Source organism: Cebidichthys violaceus, unplaced genomic scaffold, assembly GCF_023349555.1.
Source record: "Cebidichthys violaceus isolate CVI_PGR_0920_01 unplaced genomic scaffold, fCebVio1.0.p SCAF_13, whole genome shotgun sequence".
NCBI classification, from domain to species: domain Eukaryota; kingdom Metazoa; phylum Chordata; class Actinopteri; order Perciformes; family Stichaeidae; genus Cebidichthys; species Cebidichthys violaceus.
This window is the reverse complement of record NW_027176296.1, coordinates 3476828-3498840: the sequence shown is the minus strand read 5'-3', so window position 1 is coordinate 3498840 and position 22013 is coordinate 3476828. Positions and strand designations below refer to the sequence as shown.

The 22013-nt window shown below is 41.1% G+C and overlaps 2 protein-coding genes across 2 annotated transcripts; both read right to left on the bottom strand.

Moving 5' to 3' along the window:
* Positions 1-6760: 6760 nt before the first annotated feature.
* On the bottom strand, positions 6761-10915 carry LOC137870589 (chloride channel CLIC-like protein 1). The gene is given in 11 exon segments (XM_068707994.1): positions 6761-6852; positions 6855-6926; positions 6929-7178; positions 7264-7410; positions 7699-7796; positions 8139-8259; positions 8313-8453; positions 8970-9191; positions 9337-9447; positions 10503-10610; positions 10736-10915. Coding segments are annotated over 11 exon segments (1494 nt in total). The 5' UTR covers positions 10868-10915.
* Positions 10916-12277: 1362 nt separating this feature from the next.
* On the bottom strand, positions 12278-21858 carry ftsj3 (FtsJ RNA 2'-O-methyltransferase 3). Its single transcript, XM_068707415.1, has 21 exons — positions 21704-21858; positions 21444-21549; positions 20832-20878; positions 20564-20643; positions 20259-20358; positions 19936-20130; positions 19736-19851; positions 19450-19554; positions 19088-19188; positions 18881-18967; positions 18623-18766; positions 18196-18331; positions 17720-17913; positions 17432-17549; positions 17088-17169; positions 16827-16962; positions 16644-16741; positions 14705-14807; positions 13425-13608; positions 13112-13206; positions 12278-12973 (listed from the first exon to the last, which is right to left on the bottom strand). The coding sequence occupies exons 1-21, from the start codon at positions 21768-21770 to the stop codon at positions 12703-12705; spliced, it is 2565 nt and encodes an 854-aa protein (XP_068563516.1). The 5' UTR covers positions 21771-21858; the 3' UTR covers positions 12278-12702.
* Between the last annotated feature and the right edge of the window lie 155 nt (positions 21859-22013).

Here is a 22013-nt window from a genome sequence, read left to right as displayed (position 1 = left end):
AGTTTAGGATCCACTGATCTAATATGACGTCATTCATATAAAGCTCATCATTTGTTTCTTAGTTGTGTTTTAGGCACATTTTGAGTTGCCTGTATTCTCTTGGGAGAGAGGGTTTTGCCCTCTGCTGTGATCACATGTCCCAGATATGAAACTTTATCCAGAGCAAATTTCAATTTGACGGATAGCCTTGTGACCATTTGCAGCCAAAAATTAAGTAGGATAACTGTAATTGTAAATTACTCTAATTTGCATGCTTCTTCTGTGGGGCTGCAAATCATGATGTCATCAACATATTGTAACAAGGCAGAACCATTTGGTAACTATAAATTAGCCAGATTGTCTCTCAAGACACTGTTTAACGCCAGGGCTTTCTGGGTATCCCTGAGGATACCGGGTCCCTTTAAATTAGAAGCTACCCAAAATTGACTTTGTGCACAGGTACAGAAATGAAAATATTTAAAAAAAACATTGGCCAAGTCGAAGACGGAAAAACTGTGTCTGGAGGGATGAGTGACATAATGGTGTGGATTAGAAATTTGAGGTGCTCGCGGTGCACCGAAGCATTAACTGCTTGTAAATCTTAGACAAATCGTCACTCAGTCGGTTCCCCCAGGTCTCGAATTTTCTTTACCTGAATGATTGGTGTGCGCACCACCAGAGAATCATCACAAATCAGATTTTGGGTGAACCACCAAGGGTGTCACACCCCTCACCAGTCCTACGTCATATTTGTGTGCAGACCATAGAGAGGAAAGCACCTCAGATAGCTCAGCCATGTTTACAGACGGAACATTTCAAACCATGGTGTGTGTGTGTGTGTGTGTGTGTGTGTGTGTGTGTGCGCGCGCGTGTCTTTATCAAACATAAGTTGAGTTACTCTTTTACTGTTAACATTGATGTACATCATATTCTATTCTGTATACATATTACTGAAGTGAGTTGAGTCTTACTGTGCAGCCAGTCAGACATGTTCTTCCATCTCCAATAATGGGCCTCGTGCATAGGACACATGTGTGAACTCCCTCTTAGACAACTCAGATTGTGTGGGAGACAGAGAAACAGAGACAGCAGCAGCATTTTCTGTCCAATAAATGTCCATCATACATAATTTCTCTACCTACTAAATTTATAGGGCAGTGATCAGACAGTAGAAATTAATGTTTGTCTGTGATGTTATCTAATATACAGGATAAGGGCTTTGTGTACATTTCACTAATTGGTATTCCCCTGAGCCAATCAAAAATGTAACATATTTACCTTTAATAGTTAACGTGTCTTGTGGTAACTTACATTTTTTGTTCAAGTACATCTGGTATGTGGGTGTGAGTGGTGTTTGTATGGTTTCTAATGTGTGTATTGATGTACAAGTTTGTCATAGGCAGAATCTAAAGTTAACTCACCCTCTGTGTTGTAATGTGTGTGCATCGAATGGTCCATCACTGAGGTCCGCCCTCCAGTCCTGCCTCCATGGAGATTGTGGGCCGTCCCTTAGACAATGTCCAAGTTGCCACTTTTATGGCACTCAAAGTTTTCAGCTGGTGTCTGTTTTCCAAAGTCAATTTTCCTCCTCGCCCGTCATGGCCTGATTCTATTGTCAGCTGGGCCTCCTCAAGTTTGAGCTGACGAAAGTCTTTGCTTGTTCTCTGTCGTTGTACTGCTCCTCAGCATGTTCAGCATCTTGTAATATTGTTGGAGTCTTCCATATCACATAATTCTCTTTCGTGTGATGTTTTTCAGATTCATAGATGGCAGGAAAGCCTTCTTACAAAGTTCTGTCGTATATAATATATTCCAGGTTGATTACGGCTGGTGTGAATACCGCACATCTTTTATGATAACGCACAAAGGAGGTCATAGTTCTCTTGAATTCTGTGAAGTTGCTCTTTGAACTCTCCACATGAGTTATGGCTTCTTCTTCTTCACGTCTTCTGTCTCTGATGTAATGTCCTCTTTGTCTCGCGTTCAGATAATCCAGGTTCATATTGTCACGAGTGTTCATTGACGGGCTTGTAGCTGTGAGCGTTGACATGGTGCCTGTAGATTTTGATGAGTCTCGTCCGTCTTCATCCTTGGAGTGTTGAGTGGTGGGTTTGGCTGTCATGTTGTTTGTGCCAGGGGAGCATATGGCAGCGGCGTTGCGGAGACCAGATCAGGATCCACTCGACCATGTAAAAAAAATTCAAAACAAAAAACAGAAACAAAGTTCAGCAGTATATTTTCCTTTTCTATCAGTTGTATGTGTCTTATTTAAATACATCTGTTTCTTTATTTACCTCTTGGACATTACTTCATCTGTTTCTGCTTCGCCTTTTCCTCTCTGCTCCAGACACGGTTTGAGTTGATCACATTTTTGTCGTAGGCTCAAGTTGCCTTTTCCAGGGAACCCCAATTTTATCCATTCTTCCAATTGTTAGGCCGTCTGATTATCTTTGTCCCACATGTATTTTATTATTGGAGGTAAGACCTTGGCATCGGGCTGCTCAGGCTCATTATATGACTTTTATTATTTCCAAATGTTTCACCTTTATCTTTTATTTTTATTATAATACTGAATAAACCTCCTGCAGGAAAACCATTTTCGTTTACTTATTTGTTTGGATGCCGGCAACTCACCTCCCCATATTTGTTTTTCATGAACATGACATTGGGTCCATCAGGCGGAGTGTACCCTGGCATTTACTCTTACTAGCCCCCATATGCTAACCTTTTCACTTATATGGGTCTAACGCGCGTATCTATCTCTTTAAACAATATAAACACAGTCGTCACTGTGAGTTTCAAGATTCGTTTCTGGCACAATCTGAATAAAAGCCGTTGCTCTAGACTCCCAGTCTAAGCCGTTATATAGACGCAGCCGTCCTTACGGACTTTTTGTCTCTTTGGTCAAGCGACTTCAACATCTAGCGCCTAACCCCTAGATAGAGCAGGCGCCAGATGCTCACCTCTGTTTCCCAGCATAGGTCAAAGGACTTCAGCGCTTAGCGTACCTCCCCCCAAGGTCTGCAACATGCAACACTAAACACCCATCCTTGTTTTCCAGTCCTCCTTTTTTAGACAACATTTACTTACAGACTTTCGTCTCACAGGTCCAAGGACTGCAGTGCTCAACGTCTACCTCCTCGAAGGTCTGCAACATGCAACGCTAGACACTCATCCCTGCCTTGTTATCTACGGGTCAAAGGACTTCAGTGTTTAGCTCCAAATCCCAAACACTCACCCTTGTTTTCCAGCTACCCAATCGTCACTGCTCAGAAAAATGCTAAATTACTAAAATACGAGTTGCGCCAACATCCTCAATAAAACCCACAAAACAAAATCAAAAACCCCAATGTGAACAATAATAGACATATTTGCTTTTCAGTCTCACAATATGGTCTTCCAGGATCAATTTCACTCATACAATTATTTTTAATAATTTCAGCGACTTACCAAATGAGAATTTGTGGTTATTTGGACTCAACGGGTCCTTCAGGATCCCAGTGAAGACGACCAGGACAGGGATCGGGCCTCTCTCTCTTAATTTTGTCTGGAGGTACGCAGAGGCAGATGGGCCAGTTCACCGATCCCTGTTGGCTCCTGACGATCTTGCAAGGGATCCTGTTCGTGACGCCAATTGTGGTGGAAAAAAAATCCTATACCCGCTTTGCGTGAGTCTTCTAATGCTGAAATACATAATACCAAAAACCAGGTTGTCTTTTAAGTATTTATTCTCTGCGCAGAGAAGGTTCAATCATCACATAGAATGCGTACAGTCTCAGTGAGGAAGAACCAAGAAAAAAGTGAACAAGCTTTCTTTATACAGAATGAGCAAAGGTGGGGGCCGATGGCCAACGTTACAGACATCTCGGTCTCAGACTTTTGGTCTCAGACTGATAGGAACAACAAGTGAAAACAAACAGCCAGCAACCAAAACAAGCGCCCCAAAGGCCTTGGCATGGAACATTCTCATACAACACAGTTAGTTATCTATGTGAACAGGCAAGGGAGAATTATTCTTTTGCACAACAGAAACACAGTGAAGTTCAACAAAGTCCAGAGCAAAATGATTTATGCATGAATACAATATACTGAGTAGAAATATATACTATGTAAAAAATTACCATTACATAACTTGACCAGGATAAAGTTATCCAGCTTTCGAACAACCGACTGCAGGCTAAATTCAGCCAGGATAACCAACATATCCCGGCTTAATCCCTTATCTAGGTTTCGAACAACAGGCCCCAGGTTCACTTTATAATTGTATATGTTAAGGAGCTGAAAAGGATAGACTCGTACACATGTTTAGGAATGTGGTTGGATGCTAGGCTCCCCTGGAATACAATGGTAAATAAATGTAAAAAGGTTTCAAATGTAATGAGGAGCTGACAGGTCTGTTTGGAAAGCTATATATATGGGTCTGATAAGATCATTACATTACAGTCATTTAGCAGACGCTTTTATCCAATGCGACTCAGCACATTTCTACAGCATAGAAGCTACGGGAGCAATTTTGGGGTTAAGTGTCTTGCTCAACATGCAACCAGAGCCGGGGATCGAACCACCGATCCTTTGATTGAAGAACGGCCCTGCTCTCCACTTAGCCACAGTCGCCTAAGATCAATTCGAGACTACGGTTGTGTTGGCGTCTAAAACCTTGTTGGGAAAACTGGATGTAATGCAAGCATGAAGAATATGTAGTGGAGTCTTTAAAACCACATCTGTGCCGGCATTGCAGGTAGAATTGGGGGAAATGCCATTGGAGTTGAGAAGAATACAGATCATGATGACATACTGGGTCAGTTTACAAGGACAACAACCATCCAACAATAAGTGCAATTGAGCCATGCTGGGAACATGAAAACAGGCCAACAAAGAGCTTTGGTTGGGTTGTGAAGAAGAAGGCTAGTGAGTTAGGTTTACTGGATAGGAGTTATTCTCCAACTGTGGTTCTGCCAGCTGTTCCTCCTTGGTTACTGCCACAGCCTGAAATTGATCTCGGCCTCCTTGAACTGATGAGAGATGAATGTGGGGGAAACTGTAAGATCTTCAAGTCATACATCAGTTACCACAATTAAATACAGATTTATACAGATGGATCTAAAGACCCTAAAACTGGTAGAACAGCAGCAGCAGCAGTAATCCCATAATTCCATTTGCAGTGTAGGAAAAGACTCAGCGATCTGTGTTTGCATGTGAGATGATGGCCACAGTTATTGCATTACAGTAGGTAGAGGACATCAGGCTAGAGAGAGTGGTAATTGCATCAGACTCATGTGCAGTGCTAACGAGTTTGACATGTTGCCCCTCCAGAAGCAGAGAGGATTTACTGTTTGAAATATTACAATCACTATTCAGAATCCATCAAATGAGGGTGTGTTAGTTTAGTGTGGGTCCATGTTGGAAGGAGAAGGCGGATAAAGCAGCAAAAAAGGGCTTTGAAGAGTGGAAGACATAATGTTAATGTAAATATAAGTAAGTCAGAAGCTAAAGTGGTGATTAAGGAACAAATCAAAAAGATACGTCAGAATGAATGGAATAAAGGGAGTAAAGGAAGATATCTGTTAAAATAAACCATTGGTTGGAGTGCAGGATCTAGTGGACGAACTAGGAAAGAGGAGACAATTATGACAAGACTAAGGAATGGCCACACTGGTCTTAACAGTTCCCTCTATGTTATTGGAAAGCATAATAATGGAAAATGTGAATTTTGTGAAGAAGAAGAAACTGTGGACCATGTTTTATTGTCATGTCAGAGGTAATGTATATAATATATATAACATATATTATATAGTATAATTGTACGAGTCAGAGAGAGAAGTTTTGAAAAAAGGTCTAAGAGAGAGTGGAGAGGAGAATATCATTAATGTATTTAAAAAAAGCTTTAGTGACAAATGTTGGAAACTTTTTCTGGAATATTTAGAGTCAACCAGACTAATGAATAGAATTTGAGAAAAAAATAAATTACTTTTGTATTTGTATATATATATATATATATATATATATATATATATATATATATATATATATATATATATATATATATATTTGTATATACATATCTTTATTTATTTACACACATATAGGTATATGTATGTGTGTATATATGTATATGTATTTATTTTCGTTCAGTTGTCGTATTAGAGTCCTTAGTCCACACTCCAGATCAGTGGTAGAGGTAATGCACCCGAAAGCTGTTTGCCAACCGCCATTAAAAAAACAAAAGAAGAAGAAGAAGCAGGCGGCTGAAAACTGTCCGACTTGAACGCAGTTTTTTGTCACCACCCCCTTCTTTTCCGCCTGCTCTCGTCTGCTTTCCAGGCGAGGCGCAGTTCATCTCGAACGAGCCTAATCACAACTTACTTCGCTTTACGGTACAAGCATTTGTCACAACTTACGTCCACCGCGCCAACGTCAACATTTTTGTTTTGCTCTGGAAGAATACAATTTATTGATTTATTCTGGAAGAGCAATTATCTTCTGAATGACTAAAACAAGTGTTCAGCAAAGATCCTTTCCTAAAGTCCTAAAGTAATGCAAAACAGTCCGATGACAAACAAACAAATCCCCAAAACAAAGTCAACAACAGGTGGAAGCGTGGCGAGACGCCGCGGTTCTTTGTCCCCAGAACTCACACAACCACCACCGCCCGTTTAGCTGGTGGTCCTCTGTACCGTTTCCTATCCTATCCCTATCCTGTGTAATAATTACAGGCAACTAATAACATTCCCAAGTACAGCACTTTATATAGGTGAAGGAAAATAACCCACAGGTTCCCCATTCACAACTGCTGTACACACAGGTAGACTTCGGCGATCATTACAGTGTTAGCAGCAACACTGCGAGCACATTCCCCTTCTAGCTCCTCAGGTATTCTGAATCTGACTCAGCGGAGAGATTCTGCTCCGCCTCACGTAGCTCATCCGTCTCATCCTCACTGTAAGGAGCAGCATCTCTTTCCTGTATCTGTTGGGCTGCCTCTGACGAACCTGGTTCCTGTGTAACCGGCCTTCAACGGCTTGTTGCACTGGGGCCTGTTGCGGTGCGTCCCCTCCTGCTAAGTTGTCCCCGGCCAGGATCCTCTGGACTTGAGGCTGCTGTTGCTCGAGCTGTGGAGGAGGCGGATCCCTTCGAGGCCAACGAAAAGGTGCAGCGATGCCATGCTGGAAGGCTGCCGGCACGCCTACATATATCCATACCTGTTGAAGAGTTAAATTAATAGAACAGTGTAGAGACACATTATCTGATCTCAAGTGTCAATGTAATTTCCCAAGGGATCCTTACCACAATGGCGAGCACGATAGAGAAGAGAAGTGGGATCTGCAGGGTAATAGGTAGATCTTTGAGGAGTGCAACAAGAAACTCACTGATCCCCTGTCCAACGTGCTTTAGCGGCTCTGTGATGAAGGTTGTCATGGTAACTGCGATCACCTAAACAGAGAGAGGGATGTTTGGAATGTAACTTTGTGTGTGCCATTCCCAAATTCATGGAGATATTCAAAACAGATACCAATTTTAAAATAGTATAGTTTAGGACGATGTTGAATGGGAACACATTTATGTGACAAAGGGAAATGCATCATTCTATTTCCTCAATAAATTACTAAGAAGTGGAAAATAAAACAGCATTACCATTTGTCATAATTATGTCATTATTACGCAGCATAATACAGCCTGTATGTACAGTGAAAACTCATACATGCAATCATAGTGACCTACCTTGGTTGGAGGAACCAACAGAATGGGGTTGACCACAAGGACTTCATAGTATTTCTTACAAGGGTCATCTTGAAGAGTCCAGGTGCTTCTGAACCACTCTGCAAGAAAACATCCAAAGACAGCAGAGGGGGCTAAGACAGCAACTAGAGTTAATTCAGTGTCTTTTTCAAAGGCTTAGTAGTATCACTGTCAGTAAGTAGAGAGTGCATCCTCTCTAAAAAAATCTTTCAAAACACTGAAAACAATAAGATTTTGCACATTAAAGGGTAACATCTGCAGATGGCAGCTGCTTAACGGGCTGCAGTGTAATTGCTTGGAGCAATTCTGCACCGTCCATGTACGTCCACTAAGTGCTTGTTTTAGCCACAGGCTCAGATTGTTATGTGTCTGACAACATTATAGAAACAACTCTACAGAGAAAGTCAACATTCTTTCCTCACCTTTCACTTGATCCGGTCTGTTTGTTACTGTGTCTAACCAAGTCTCGCTCAAGGAGAAGTCTCGTTCTGAAATCTGGTGACTTGTTGAAAAAATTGAATGGTACTTCAAACTTATCTGTCTAAAAAAAAAAAAAAAACCTGAATGGCAGCTGAACAAAAGCTAAAGAGCTTCACCTTGTACAGATATAGCCAGTTCCAGATAATACTGACAAAGAAGCTGACACCCAACAGTCTCCTGAACTGCATGAACCAGGACACCAGTGACCACAGCTGAGTGCATATGATGACCACTATAATCAGAACACCCAGACCCATCTGGAACACAAACAGACAGAGTACAACTTGACTGGTTGCACAAGATGGAAAAAAATTATTAGAGCTGCAACTATTAGTCGACTAATCAATCAGTCGACTGGCAATAAAATTAATCATAATAAACTGTTTTGATAATCGATTGATAAGTAATTTTTCAGGAAAAAATAGCAGAAACTGCTTTTTTCAGTCCCTCAAATATAGAGATTACCCGCTTTTCTGTTTTAAATCATATTAAATTGAATATCTTTGGGTTTTGGACTGAAAAAATACGACACATAAAAATATCACGAAATTGAGAGATTGGGATGGACATTATTCACTATTTTAGAGAGCAAACGAACAATGGATACATAAACCAGGTACTCAAGTTTGCAACACAAACTCCAGTCTCACTAAAGACAGATGCAAAAAGACTTTAGACTGAATTCAGATTTTAAAGTTTTGACTGAACGGTAAGTGTCGCTAAATGTTTTAAAGACTTATAAACAAAGATTTCAGATTAACCAATGAGCTTACTTTTAAGAGTGTGTCAAGCTCCACGCCAAAGGTGTCTTCAAAACGCCACTTCCAGGCCTCGTAGTCATGTGGTCTGAGATCTACCAGTATCTGACTGATGGCATTGTCTAGAGCGCCTGTTCTCCAACTGTCCTCGCCCTCCAGCAGTGCCTGAATCTCGGTCATGGCTTGTGTGGAGAGTTTGATTTTGGCATCATAGATGACCTCCGAGGAGTCACTGGGCTGGGGACAAAAGGGGACAGGTAGCACTGTCAAAAATAGGCCACATGATGATTGCAAGAAAGGTTCAGTGAAATGGATGAATGATTAGCAAAGACATATTCAAAGGCACACAACACAGCATAATGCATGTGAAATGCCCACTTACCAAACCAACTCTTTGTATTTCCTTCAGGAGTCTGGTAAGGAATCGTTTGAACACTGGATTGCATGTCGGCTGTTGTGAGATGAGCATGATTTTCTTCTTTAGTTCATCAATGTGAATGAAAGTAAAGCACTATTTGTGATGCCTGACAGATTGGAGGTAGGTTTTTAACATTTGCCATATAGAGACTGAGGGTCTTTCTCATTTCCCGATTTTGTGCTTTCTCGAATCCTCTCCTCGCCTCCTTGTCTCACGTCTTGGTCCACCCATAGGAGATGCGAGCGGAGGAGGCGAGGAGGAAAAAGGAGTCGAGGCAACAGGCATAAATGAGACATAAGTATCAGGTGAATGTCATTAAGAAATGTAGTTAGAACAGAGCCTCACAGGGAGCTACACAAACAGAAAGTTTGATGAGGCATTTGATCATCTTAAATAAAAACAATTATGAAAATAAAAGGAACATTTACTTTTGTAGAATCCAGCCGTGGTTTGAGAGCTGTGTCACGCCTCTTTCATTTGTTTAAATGTGCCAAAAACACCTCCGCAAAGGATACACCTGTGTGTCCTTGCTCATTTATCCTCGATATGGATTTTAGGAATTGAGATGTCCTTCAAGATGGAGTGCTGAGATCGATTTCAGGGCCACAAGCCGGAGGAGCGAGGAACCAAGTTGGTACAAAATTGGGAAATGAGAAAGACCCTCAGTGTCTTGCTCAAGAACAACCAATCGGACAGGTGCTTGTTCTCAAGAGGATGTGAACTTTTACTTTGCCGAAGTGAAGGAAAAGCAGTGTCTTTGATGTCACCATGCAACCTTATGCTCATTCACTTTTAAGGCTGCTTAAAATTGCCAATTATGTGAAGCTCCAGTTTTTAAGTTGTATTTGTTGTTGTTTAGTCTTTGCTAGTTTTTGCCAACTGTCCTTATTTGTTTCTATGCGTCTTGAATTCTTAAACAGAAAATGACGTTAATAGGGTGGTAAATGTCTGCAAGAACGGACTGGAAGAACCTCTCTGTCCTGTATAACACCTGTTAAAGAAATGAAAGAATTCAGTGACTCATATTCCAGGAAATAAAGATGTAAAGGATTGGCATTATCTGCACAGCACGCTAGCTCATACAACTGCTCTTAATTCTATTAATTTCCCCAGAAGAACTTCGTACAAATGCGTCTCTGTTGATTCACAACTTTTGAGCGACACAGCGTCAAGTCCACCTCGTTGGAGTCCTTAGTATACTCTCTTCTCTTGGTTGGGACATTGGCATATTCTGCTAGCTGCAAGGCATATTTTCAATACACACATATTAATAGTCACAACGGAGATATCAACGTAGCTTCCGAGCATGCAGGCCAACGTTAGCAAATACAATTCGTTCAGTGTACATTTAACATCATCCAACCTCTGCAGGCTGCCTCATCGTCTTGGTGCTTGCGTCGTAGTTGAGCATATCATACGGATCTATCCAGACGTTGTCCGCCTCCTGTCCTATGGCAGCCAGAGACAGGCTGCACACCAGGACAACGAGGAGCATCCTGGCAAAGAGAGACGGGCACTTCCCCAACTAACAGCCCTGTGTTAAGTCTAGCTACGAGAGGAAACACCTCAAGACTGCGGTCAGGTGAGCCGTCATTCGCGGAATCTCGGCCACTTCAGCCGGTGCTTGAAATGTAATGCTGGTCTATTCGTGGTGTTACGGTACAGGTGCTTGGATAGCCCAAAAAGTCCGGGAATAGACCTATATTTGATCAATAAGTTGCCTAATTTGATATAACAAGTCAAAGACATTATTTTGTATATTATATTAAATCCCAAAATAATAAAATTTTAAGTTACACTGCTGTACTATCTTTAATTGAAAAGGGGTTCGAAAACTATATTACCTAATAATAATCTTTGATCTGTAATACAAACATTTCCTTCATTGGTTAGCTAAAATGTCCATTGGAGTTCTGTTCACGATGACCCCATATATATCCATGTCAAATGTACTGTAATTTTACTGTACATTTTTTTAGAAAATTAAAGGGAAAGTCAGCTCAAATGAAATTATGATATTCATAATAATTCATAATTTCCCCATATTTATTTTTATAAAAACAAATCTTTAAGAGGTTACATCAAACTTTTTTTTCACGAGGACCTCTACTATGTCCATGTCTAATTTCATGAGATTTTACTGTATGATTTTTGAGAAAATGAAAAGGCAAAATCAGCTCAAATGACATTCATTTTCAGAATTTCCCTATATGACAGTGTAAAGCTGTCAAATAAATGTAGTAAAAGAAAATACAAAATAGCAGAGAACAGATACATCATTGACAGCCAGTTTGACTGTGAGCTTTTACCGTCAGTGTTTCATAGCCTCAAAAACACAAGATGAGCAAATTATAAAACTACAAAGTAGGGTTGCCCCTTCTTAGTCGACTAAGGTTTCTTCAGGCCATTAGTTGTTTTCTATGCTTTTTTCATGCTGAATTATTTTTTTTCTATTTTAAGAGGTGCTTTTGTACGATTCCCTTTGGAGAAACTTGTTTTACAGGTATGACAATTAATTCAACTAATCAATTAGTCGACAAAATCATACAACAAATGAATTGTTTTGGTCGAGGACAGCCCTACTAAGTAGATAAAACACATGGAAGACTCATTTCAGCAGTTTGTCTGTGCAGCGACTATCGAATCTGTTCCAACTGCTGCATCTGGACACTGAACATAGATCTTAAACCTGATCACACCGGGGAGCTCCCAAGCACAAGAATCTCATACTGTCCTCTTTTCCAGATAGAAAGTGACTAATGCAACTTCTATAGTTTATAATTGATGTCATTTAGCTCATCCTGATGAGTCACTACCAGCACAAAGCATTATGAATTATTAAAATCTTTCAGAAAATGTAATGAAAAAGTAAACATTGTTTTGTTAAATCACAGGAAACACTGAATTAAAGATTTGACAATTTTTATTGCAAAAATGTGTATAGAATATTTACATTAATAGCAACATTTCTTAACCCATTTACTAGGTTTTACTTGAGTTTCTGCCATTTACAATTAAGCTGTTCAGTGAAACCACTTCGTTCACAGAGTTCAAGACAAATGATCTACATCTTTAGAAAGACATGCCAGAACACCAGCCTTTAAATACCACAGAACACATCTCAAGGAGCTTCAGGAACCTCAGCAAAAGTTGCTGAAAGGAGGGCATCATGTGAATGACCACAAGTCATTTTAGCCTCTGTACATGATGGAGGAGCCTGTGGGAAACATTGTAGCTCACGAAGCTCCATAAATGCTGACCTGCAACATGAGGCCAGGCAGTGTTTAATCGTGAGAAAGGCAAGACTGTGAGAGCACTACAGGTTCAAATTTATTTTCCTTTTCGCCCTTTACCACCCTTCATCCCCCCTCTGCCACCCTTTGCCGGTCCTCCTTTTCCTTTGCCGCCTTTTCCTTTGCCCCCTTTAGCGTGTTGCTCTTTCCTCTGCATCCCCCGCATGTCTTTCTTCATGCGACCGTCCACCACTTTGAAGGCTCCCTTAATGCCGGCGGGCCGCCTCACCTTCCTGCCAGCGCCCTTCTTGGACACAACATATGTCACTTCTCTCTTCTCCTTCCCCAGGCCTGCTTTCTTGTAGATACTGACAGATTGGGGGGGGGAAAGGAGACAAAATGATTGAAATGACACAATTGTCTTGTCTGAAGCAATGCATTTAGTTTCATGGAGTCATCATTTTCCTTTGAAGCACAGCTTCAACCCTTCAGATGTGATGTCATACCTCCTCAGCTGAGCATTTTTCTCCCTCTCAGAGATGTCCACTGTGTCGACAACTGCTTCTGCTTTCTTCTTGGCCTGATCCATCTTCTTCAGCATCTGGAAACGTCACGGAGAAACTAACAAATTAAGATCTACAGAAATAATTTGCCTGAAGTTCCCATAACTTCAAATGGTTTTAGGTGGGTTTGTTTCATCTTGAAACTGATCTAGGCCCTGTACTGATTTCAATCATGATCTAGTTTTATGTCTGATCTTTTGGCAGCTTCAACTTTTTTCATCCACTGTTGCACCTCTGTACTTTTCACTGATCTTACCCTCCTCTTCTTCCTGGCCTTGGCCTCAGCAACTCGTTTGATGGGTCTGGCATCGATCTCCTTCCATTTCTGTTTGTACTCCTCCACCATCTCCTTGGTGACTGGCACCGGCCTCTTCCGGTGTTTCCGTTCGTCGTCCAGGAACCACTCCGGGACCTCCCACTGCTCCTCGGAGCTAGCAAACCTGCAGGAGCATACAATCATAAAATCAGATAATGTGTGTGAATTGAAGGCTGATAAAAACACTGTGTTTAATGCATGTGGCATCTGGTCACAGATTTTACTAGTGAGGAGAATCACATTATTTTCAAATAAGTCTGGTGTTATTCTAAATGTATCAACGTTTCCGTGGCACTCGACTCTAATAAAGGCCCTGGCACACTCATTTATGGATGCCGGTGAGCCTTTATGGCCTGTTCATCGTACGCAAAATCAGTGAACAAGAAGAGAAACTTAAGTGAGGAAAGCAGTCAAATGAATAAAGTCAAAAGGACACAGGAGGCGCTTCTCATTTTGTATCTTCCTCTCATTTGATCATTCCAATACGCAAATATTTAGATGACTTGGCCATCTGGAATGAGGCTAACTGACGAGCGAGAGTGGTGTGAAAATGGTGGGCAAATGCTGCTTTTTTTCCATGCATGTTTCATTACAAATGCATGTACAGTATATCTGCAGTCCTATGTCTTCTGGTTTCCTTTTTAAATGACGAATACATACTACTGCCACCAAATGATATGCAGAGTTATTTCCTCTCGAGCAGGTTTGTTCTGGGAGAAGACTTTTTAAAAAAAATGTATTAAATGGTTCACAAATATACAGTGTATTTAAATTTTAACAATTTACACATTCAGTGCACTAGCGAGTATTTACAGCAGCAGGACTTTATATGTAGGATTAAGTCAAAATAAACTACAGTGCCCACATTCATTGTAATGAAAATACAAATCACCCAGTGTGTATGTGAATTACATTCATATCAGGCTTTGGCAATACAGGCAGTTCTTGTTCATAGGACCAATACAGTGTTGATTTTGGTCTTTTCTTGGATTTGATGACAATAAGAATATATAGAATATCTTCAGCCTTGTACTTTAATTACTGTAAATTTTGTGAGACAATTTTAACCAGTTGGAAATGAGACACACACACACACACACACACACACACACACACACACACACACACACACACACACACACACACACACACACACACACACACACACACACACACACACACACACACACACACACACACACACACACACACACACACACCTGTGAAAGGAGCCGTCCATCAGGTCCCTGGTTCTCTTCTTAGACGTAGCAATCTGACAGCCCAGGGCCAGGCCCTCTGCATCCAGGATCCTGGCTCTCTTACCTGAAGAGCACAGAAACCACAAACAAAGTTACACAAAAACATGAAGCTGGACAACTTTTACTGGCTGCATTTAATATACATTTATTCATTCATCTTGGTTACTTACAGTTGTGGTCAAAAGTTTACATACACTGGTAAAGAACATAATGTCATGGCTCTCTTGATTTCCAGTTATTTCTACAACTCTGATTTTTCTCTGATAGAGTGATTGGAACAGATACTTCTTTGTCACAAAAAACATTCATGAAGTTTGGTTCTTTCATGACTTTATTATGGGTTAACAGAAAAAGTGACAAAATCTGCTGGGTCAAAAATATACATACAGCAACATGAATAAGCAATTTTGGTGACTTAGAAAGTTGTGTCAATGAAATGAGCTTCATAGCATGGCCTCTTAACTTCTTGTGAGTGATTATGAGTGACTACAGCTGGTGACTTCTCTGAGGCCATTTAAATAGGGCTCATTGGATACAAACGCCCACAAACGCTGCAATGGGAAAGTCAAAGGAGCTCAGCATGGATCTGAAAAAGCGAATCATTGACTTGAACAAGTCAGGAAAGTCACTTGGAGCCATTTCAAAGCAGCCGCAGGTCCCAAGAGCAACAGTGCAAACAATTGTTTGTAAGTATAAAGTGCATGGCACTGTTTTGTCACTGCCACGATCAGGAAGAAAACGCAAGCTATCACCTGCTGCTGAGAGAAAATTGGTCAGGAGGGTGAAGAGTCAACCGAGAACCACCAAAAAGCAGATCTGCCAAGAATTAGAAGCTGCTGGAACACAGGTGTCAGTGTCCACAGTCAAGCGTGTTTTGCATCTCCATGGACTGAGAGGCTGCCGTGCAAGAAGGAAGCCCTTGCTCCAAAAGCGGCACCTTAAGGCTCGACTGAAGTTTGCTGCTGATCACATGGACAAAGATAAGACCTTCTGGAGGAAAGTTCTGTGGTGAGACGAAACAAAAATCGAGCTGTTTGGCCACAATGCCCAGCAATATGTTTGGAGGAGAAAAGGTGAGGCCTTTAACCCCAAGAACACCATGCCTACCGTCAAGCACGGTGGTGGTAGTATTATGCTGTGGGGCTGTTTTGCTGCCAATGGAACTGGTGCTTTACAGAGAGTAAATGGGATAATGAAGAAGGAGGATTACCTTCAAATTCTTCAAGATAACCTAAAATCATCAGCCCGAAGGTTGGGTCTTGGGCGCAGTTGGGTGTTCCAACAGGACAATGACCCCAAACACACATCAAAAGTGGTAATGGAATGGCTAAATCAGGCTAGAATTAGGGTTTTAGAATGGCCTTCCCAAAGTCCTGACTTAAATCCCATTGAGAACATGTGGACAATGCTGAAGAAACAAGTCCATGTCAGAAAGCCATCAAATTTAACTGAATTGCACCAATTCTGTCAAGAGGAGTGGTCAAAGATTCAACGAGAAGCTTGCCAGAAGCTTGTGGATGGCTACCAAAAGCGCCTAATTGAAGTGAAAATGGCCAAGGGACATGTAACCAAATATTAGCGCTGCTGTATGTATATTTTTGACCCAGCAGATTTGATCACTTTTTCTGTTAACCCATAATAAAGTCATGAAAGAACCAAACTTCATGAATGTTTTTTGTGACAAAGAAGTATCTGTTCCAATCACTCTATCAGAGAAAAATCAGAGTTGTAGAAATAACTGGAAACTCGAGAGCCATGACATTATGTTCTTTACAAGTGTATGTAAACTTTTGACCACAACTGTATGTCTTGGTTACCTATTGTTTTGAATGTGTCACTTTCCAAAATTTAGAATGTGTGCGAGTTGGACACCTGAAATAATAATGTTTCATATACTCACTGGTGCTTTCTACAGGAACAACCTGGAAGTCACGGTCATTGGCCTCTCTTGGCATCCCAGCAGCCCCTTCACTGGCCTGCTTCATCTTGATAATCTGCCTGGAACAAGCAGCAACATATTTCATTATTTATTTGTATATTTGTTTAGTTGTCAATATTAAAAACAAAGTAAATGACATTTTACTTCTCATCATCGCTGCTGTCATCGGAGTCGCTGTCACTTTCCTCCTCAGCTTTCTTTGAAGGTACCGCCTTTTCCTCCTCTGGTGGAGCATTCTTCTCTTCCTCCTTTACCTCCTCCTCCGCTTTCCTCTTTTTACCTTTTTCAAAAGAAGATCCAAAACTGTCATTATTTTGTCAGTCCCAGATTTAGGAGAGCTACTGACGTTCTATACTCGATTCATGACCATTTTCTGACGACCATGTGTGAATAAATGACTATTACTGATTTTTTTGTTCTGAAGAAACTCGGTCTGTTGGAGTTCACTCTCTGCATCTCCTTCCAGGCCGATCTCAGAGAATATGCCCTACAAAGCAATAGGATGGCAGGGTCAACGGTCACAGGTCACAAAAATATTAACTCATTTGCAGGTGCAGAACATGATACAATGAACATTCTACACTATATTACGTTGTGTGTGTGTGTGTGTGTATTTATACACACACACACACACACACACACACACACACACACACACACACACACACACACACACACACACACACACACACACACACACACACACACACACACACACACACACACACACGGAGCACAAATGGACGAACCTTGCTGAACCACAGGTTGGCCTCTCGTTCCTTCTTCTCATCCTTTCCCTCTAGTTCCACCAGCAAGCCACTATCCTGCCCTTCATCTTCCTCCTCCTCTTCTTCAGTGAACTTTACTCTGAAAAAAACCACAGACACAAATAAGCAAAAACTAAATAAGAGAACAATTCATTATTGATAGAATGCCCTTTGTCTTTTTTCTGTGAAAGCAGGACATTATTTCCAAAACATTACAGGAACAGAATTTCAAAAGATCGACTGACTTTCATGCTAAATTACATCACTTACTTCTTCTTTTGTGCCTTCATCTCCAGCTCTTTCTGTTTATGCTCCACCTCTTCCAGTTCGTCATCATCTAAATCAGAGGCCAGGGACATTTTATCCGCCTCGTCATCCTCTTCCTCAGACAGGTGGAGGTCGTCATCTTCATCTACCAGGGCATCTGCCAGCTGCATGTCCCCTTTGGATAAATCAGCCAGGGCCTGATGGAGAGACGTGATTAGCAAAGTAGCATCAAACTAGCATTGGGGACAATAGGTTATGGGGACTGAATCTTTATTTGCTTGTCTCCCCAACCACTAAAATCTTTTGGCAGGAGACATTAGAGATGGGCCGACAATATCTGCACCAAAACTGCAATCTGATGCCAGCTAACAACGTAAATCACCAAAAACAATTGCGATTACATAAAAAGATTTTGCCAACCCAACCCAAGGGGGAGGTTTGCATTATTGTGCGTGTGTGCGCGTGTGTGTTGTCTTCACCGTTTTCTTCTTTATGGCGCTGAGGGAGAACATGGATGAGTCGTGAGAATCTGCTATGGAGACGCCAGGCAGGTCCATCTTCAGCTCCACCCTCTCCCTCTGCTTCCTCCGCTCCTTCAGCAGCTTCCTCTTCTTCCTGTTGGAGCATGACAGTTATACAAACTCTGTTTTCTAAAGAAGTCTTAAAAATCACATGTTGCAGTTTCTTATTTTTCCACTAAAACCACATCAAACGCAAGAGGTTAAAGAGATGACAAGAAGTCTATTAAAGTGCTGCAGGTTCATTCAGTAATAGTTCTGAATCTTTTCCTTCACAAACCAGCCTGTGATGTCTGTTAGTACTGCAACAGATAGTCGCAGAAAATTACAGAGAAAATTAAATCCTTATAGAAACAAAATAGTCATCCTGAACAACTTTGTGTCGTACCGTTTGAGCTCAGCTACCTCCTCAGCTTTCAGTTCAGCCAGTTTCTTCTCCATCTCTTCCTCGTCATCCTCCTCCTCTTCTCCCTCCTTTTTCTTTTTGTCTGGTTCTTCCTCTAAATCCTCCTTTTCTTCATCAGAACTTAAGCTAAAAACAAAGCAAATAGAATTTGTTATATTAATCTGACGACACATTCTGGCAAAGATGTGAAAATATTTCATTGGCTTTTTGTAAATATGCTGCAAAGACTTGATTACTTACTTGATCTCTGGGTCAAGCGGTTTGGCCTCCCCCTTCAGTTTTTTGGCCAGGAACTTCCTCAGCTTGGACCTCCAGGTCAGCAGCATGCTGCAGGTGTGAGGATGGAGGAAAGAAGAACACAACCACATGCATGATTGACTTATTTATACTCATCTCTTTTATTTCTCCAAAAAAAACAAAAAAAACAGCACTATATAACTAACTTACCGGAGCTCTTTGCGGCCCAAGACTTTGATGTCACGACAACACTCCTTTATCTCATCACTGGTGGCCGGGTGACACTCCAGGTCTGTGTTGTCAAAGGTGATCTGAGTGAAGAACACAGAGGGAGAATTAAAAAAGAGGAGCGCTATTACTTGGCTTGATCTTTCCCGTCATTGCATTCTGTGGACTGTAAATCCAAATAATGGGTCCAGGATAATTAATCATATATCTTTCACTTCCTTCAACATCCTTCCCCTACAGCTGCAATTTACAATATATAACAAAAGATTTTCTATGAAATGGGAAAAAATGTGTGGACTTCCAGCATCAGTCATCTACAAGTTAAAGAAATACAGATATCTCACCTCACTGGCTTTGTCCAGGAAGTCTATGGCATTGTCTGCTTTCAGAAAGGACGTCACCGTGAAACTGTAGTAGAGTGTGAGATCACCATCTTTGTATCCCTCCGCCTGTAACAAAAGAGCAGCAGCTTAGTTAGTAAAGAATGCAATATGGCTAGTAATATGTTACTATTCAGGACACTACAGGAAATCATGGGAACGTCGGTCTTGGTATTCTTAACAAGTTGATTGAAGTGATCTGTTAAACTATGATCATTCAGTATTCCACCATCTCAAACAGCGTACATGCCTTTGGCTTCTTGACAGGAATCAGCTCCTTCACAGTTTTGGCCTGCACCTCCACCTCTTTGAACGCATGTTTGGGGTCAAAAAACCTACTGTCGACTTTGTCTGGGGCAAGAAAACCTGGTAGGAAAAAGATAAATTTAATTTAGTTCAGATATTACTGTAGAAGTGTATAAGAATTTCTTCTTTCCAGCTGCCACTGACCCTGACAGACGACAAAGATCTCAGCAGACTCGTTCCTAGACGCCTGCGGCTTGGTGGACTGCACCTTCTTAAAGAACTGCTGGAAGATCCAGAGCAGTGGCTGATAGTCTTTGGAGCGGAAGACCTTGGTGACGAAAGTGCCACCTTTGGTCAGAAACTCACAGGCCAACTTCATGGCCATGAGGGTCAAATGAGCTGAGGGTGTAGTAGGGAACAAAGGGAAATTTTGAGACATTAGGTATGTATGGTACGTGTATTTAAATCAGAACTGGCTTATAACTGTAAATCCTGACTTATGAAGATGTGTGACTTGTGGCACCTACCTTGTGTGAAGGCATCATGTTGCCAGTTGGCTCCCACATTCGGGGCTCCGTCATTTAACACAACGTCGACCTTCCATGTCTGCAGTTCCTTTCGTATAGCCTGTATATGAGATAGAAAGTATCTCACTTAACAAATCCATGTTGAAGCTTTCCTACAGTTTGTGATTTTAGAGAAATGTGATGCTTGGTAAACAGTGCAGGTGTTTACTGTGATGACGGAACCATCTGTGTCTCCGGTATCATATTTTTTAACACGACTAGATTGTTTTTTATGGACATGCTGAACTCTGGAGAAGCAGACTCACCTGTCTGCATTTGTCACTGGTGATGTCTTCTTGCAGCGCCACCACGTTGGGGATGGGCTTGATGGGCACCAGGTCAACACCTGACAGGAAGAAATATAAAAAAAATAATTAAAAAAAAAACAACTTTTCTCACAGTATCCCAGTAATCAAAATTAGATAAGTTTAGAAAAAAGGCTTTTCCAAACCAACAATTAAGACTTGTCAAAACTGAATCACAAAGCCTAAGCAGAGGCAGAACAATGTATTACCAGTTAATCTCATCACTCACCAATAATGAGACTTGACACAGGCATAAACTTCGATGCCACCTGCAACCTGCAAGATGATTTTTATTGATGAGTTTGTTCATGTGCTAATTATATTCCACAACATACAGACACATACATAGCCACATGTGGGCCCTCAACACTCATTACATTCCTTTGGGAAATTCTAAAATGGGAACATCTTTTTCTCATAAAAAAAATTTCAACCGATTATACGGCAGCATGCTGTATCTTTAAAGATATTTGTATCATTGTTGGAGGGCTCTTGTTGAGCTTAGTTCAACTGTCCAAAGAGGACATTTGTAATTACACAATGAACAACTCTAAATTAATATTGGAGGGTTGCACTACCATATGTGTACCATATATATAACATATATACATATATATATATATATAAATAAATACACAAAAGTACATTACAGATGAGATAGATTACAGAAGATGTTCTGACTGTCTATACATGTTTGATAGGATAGAATGAACCAGTGTAATCATAATTAGATTACATGTTTGACCCTCTGTGTCTCTACAGTTTGGGCACCCCTGATTTAAACCCTGGGCGTGTTGTTCGGGTACCGATAACTTTAGTTAGCATCTAGTCTGAAGCTCACCATCCACCAGGAGCAGCACACAGGTCGACCAAAGCTCTGGCTTTCTGTAGAAACTGAAATTTACGGTTGAGCTGGATGAGTTTGAAGGAAGAACGAGAGCGATAACCTGAAAAAGACAATAAAAAAACATAATGTTACCAAAACAGCTGACTCTGAAATCCTCATCCGGCACATCGTTATGTAGCATTGGTGCGTTAGCCAGCAATCCTGCTAATAATGCTAAAATCTACGCCTCAACTGTCTCAAGAGTGGTACTCTACCTGTTTCTTTGGCCAAATGGTAAAATTTATCCTTTCTGGTTTTTCCTACTTTGAGTTTCTTCCCCATCTTTGTCGATGTGGGGGTTTTTACGATATACTCTGACAAGGAAAAATCACACTTGAATCAAACGTCCACGAAAACAACACGTGCGAATTTCTCGACGCAGACATTCAACGTCACATGACACGTGATGTTGTTTCTTCTTCTTCTTCTTCTTCTTCTTCTTCTGATTTGTTTCCCTGTGGTCTACGGGACGTTGCGACACCTGCTGTCTGTACCGCAGAGCAGAGCCATGTAATAAAAAAACTG

What these genes read in the sequence shown, in the direction of transcription:
- ftsj3 (XM_068707415.1), bottom strand. Translation starts at nt 21,770, where the DNA reads ATGGGGAAGAAACTCAAAGTAGGAAAAACCAGAAAGGATAAATTTTAC. An exon ending in GAGGTAGCTGAGCTCAAACG is followed by an intron (nt 18,332 to 18,622) that starts GTACGACACAAA and finishes ATGCTCCAACAG; the next exon opens with GAAGAAGAGGAAGCTGCTGA. An exon ending in TGTTCCTGTAGAAAGCACCA is followed by an intron (nt 14,808 to 16,643) that starts GTGAGTATATGA and finishes TGTGCTCTTCAG; the next exon opens with GTAAGAGAGCCAGGATCCTG.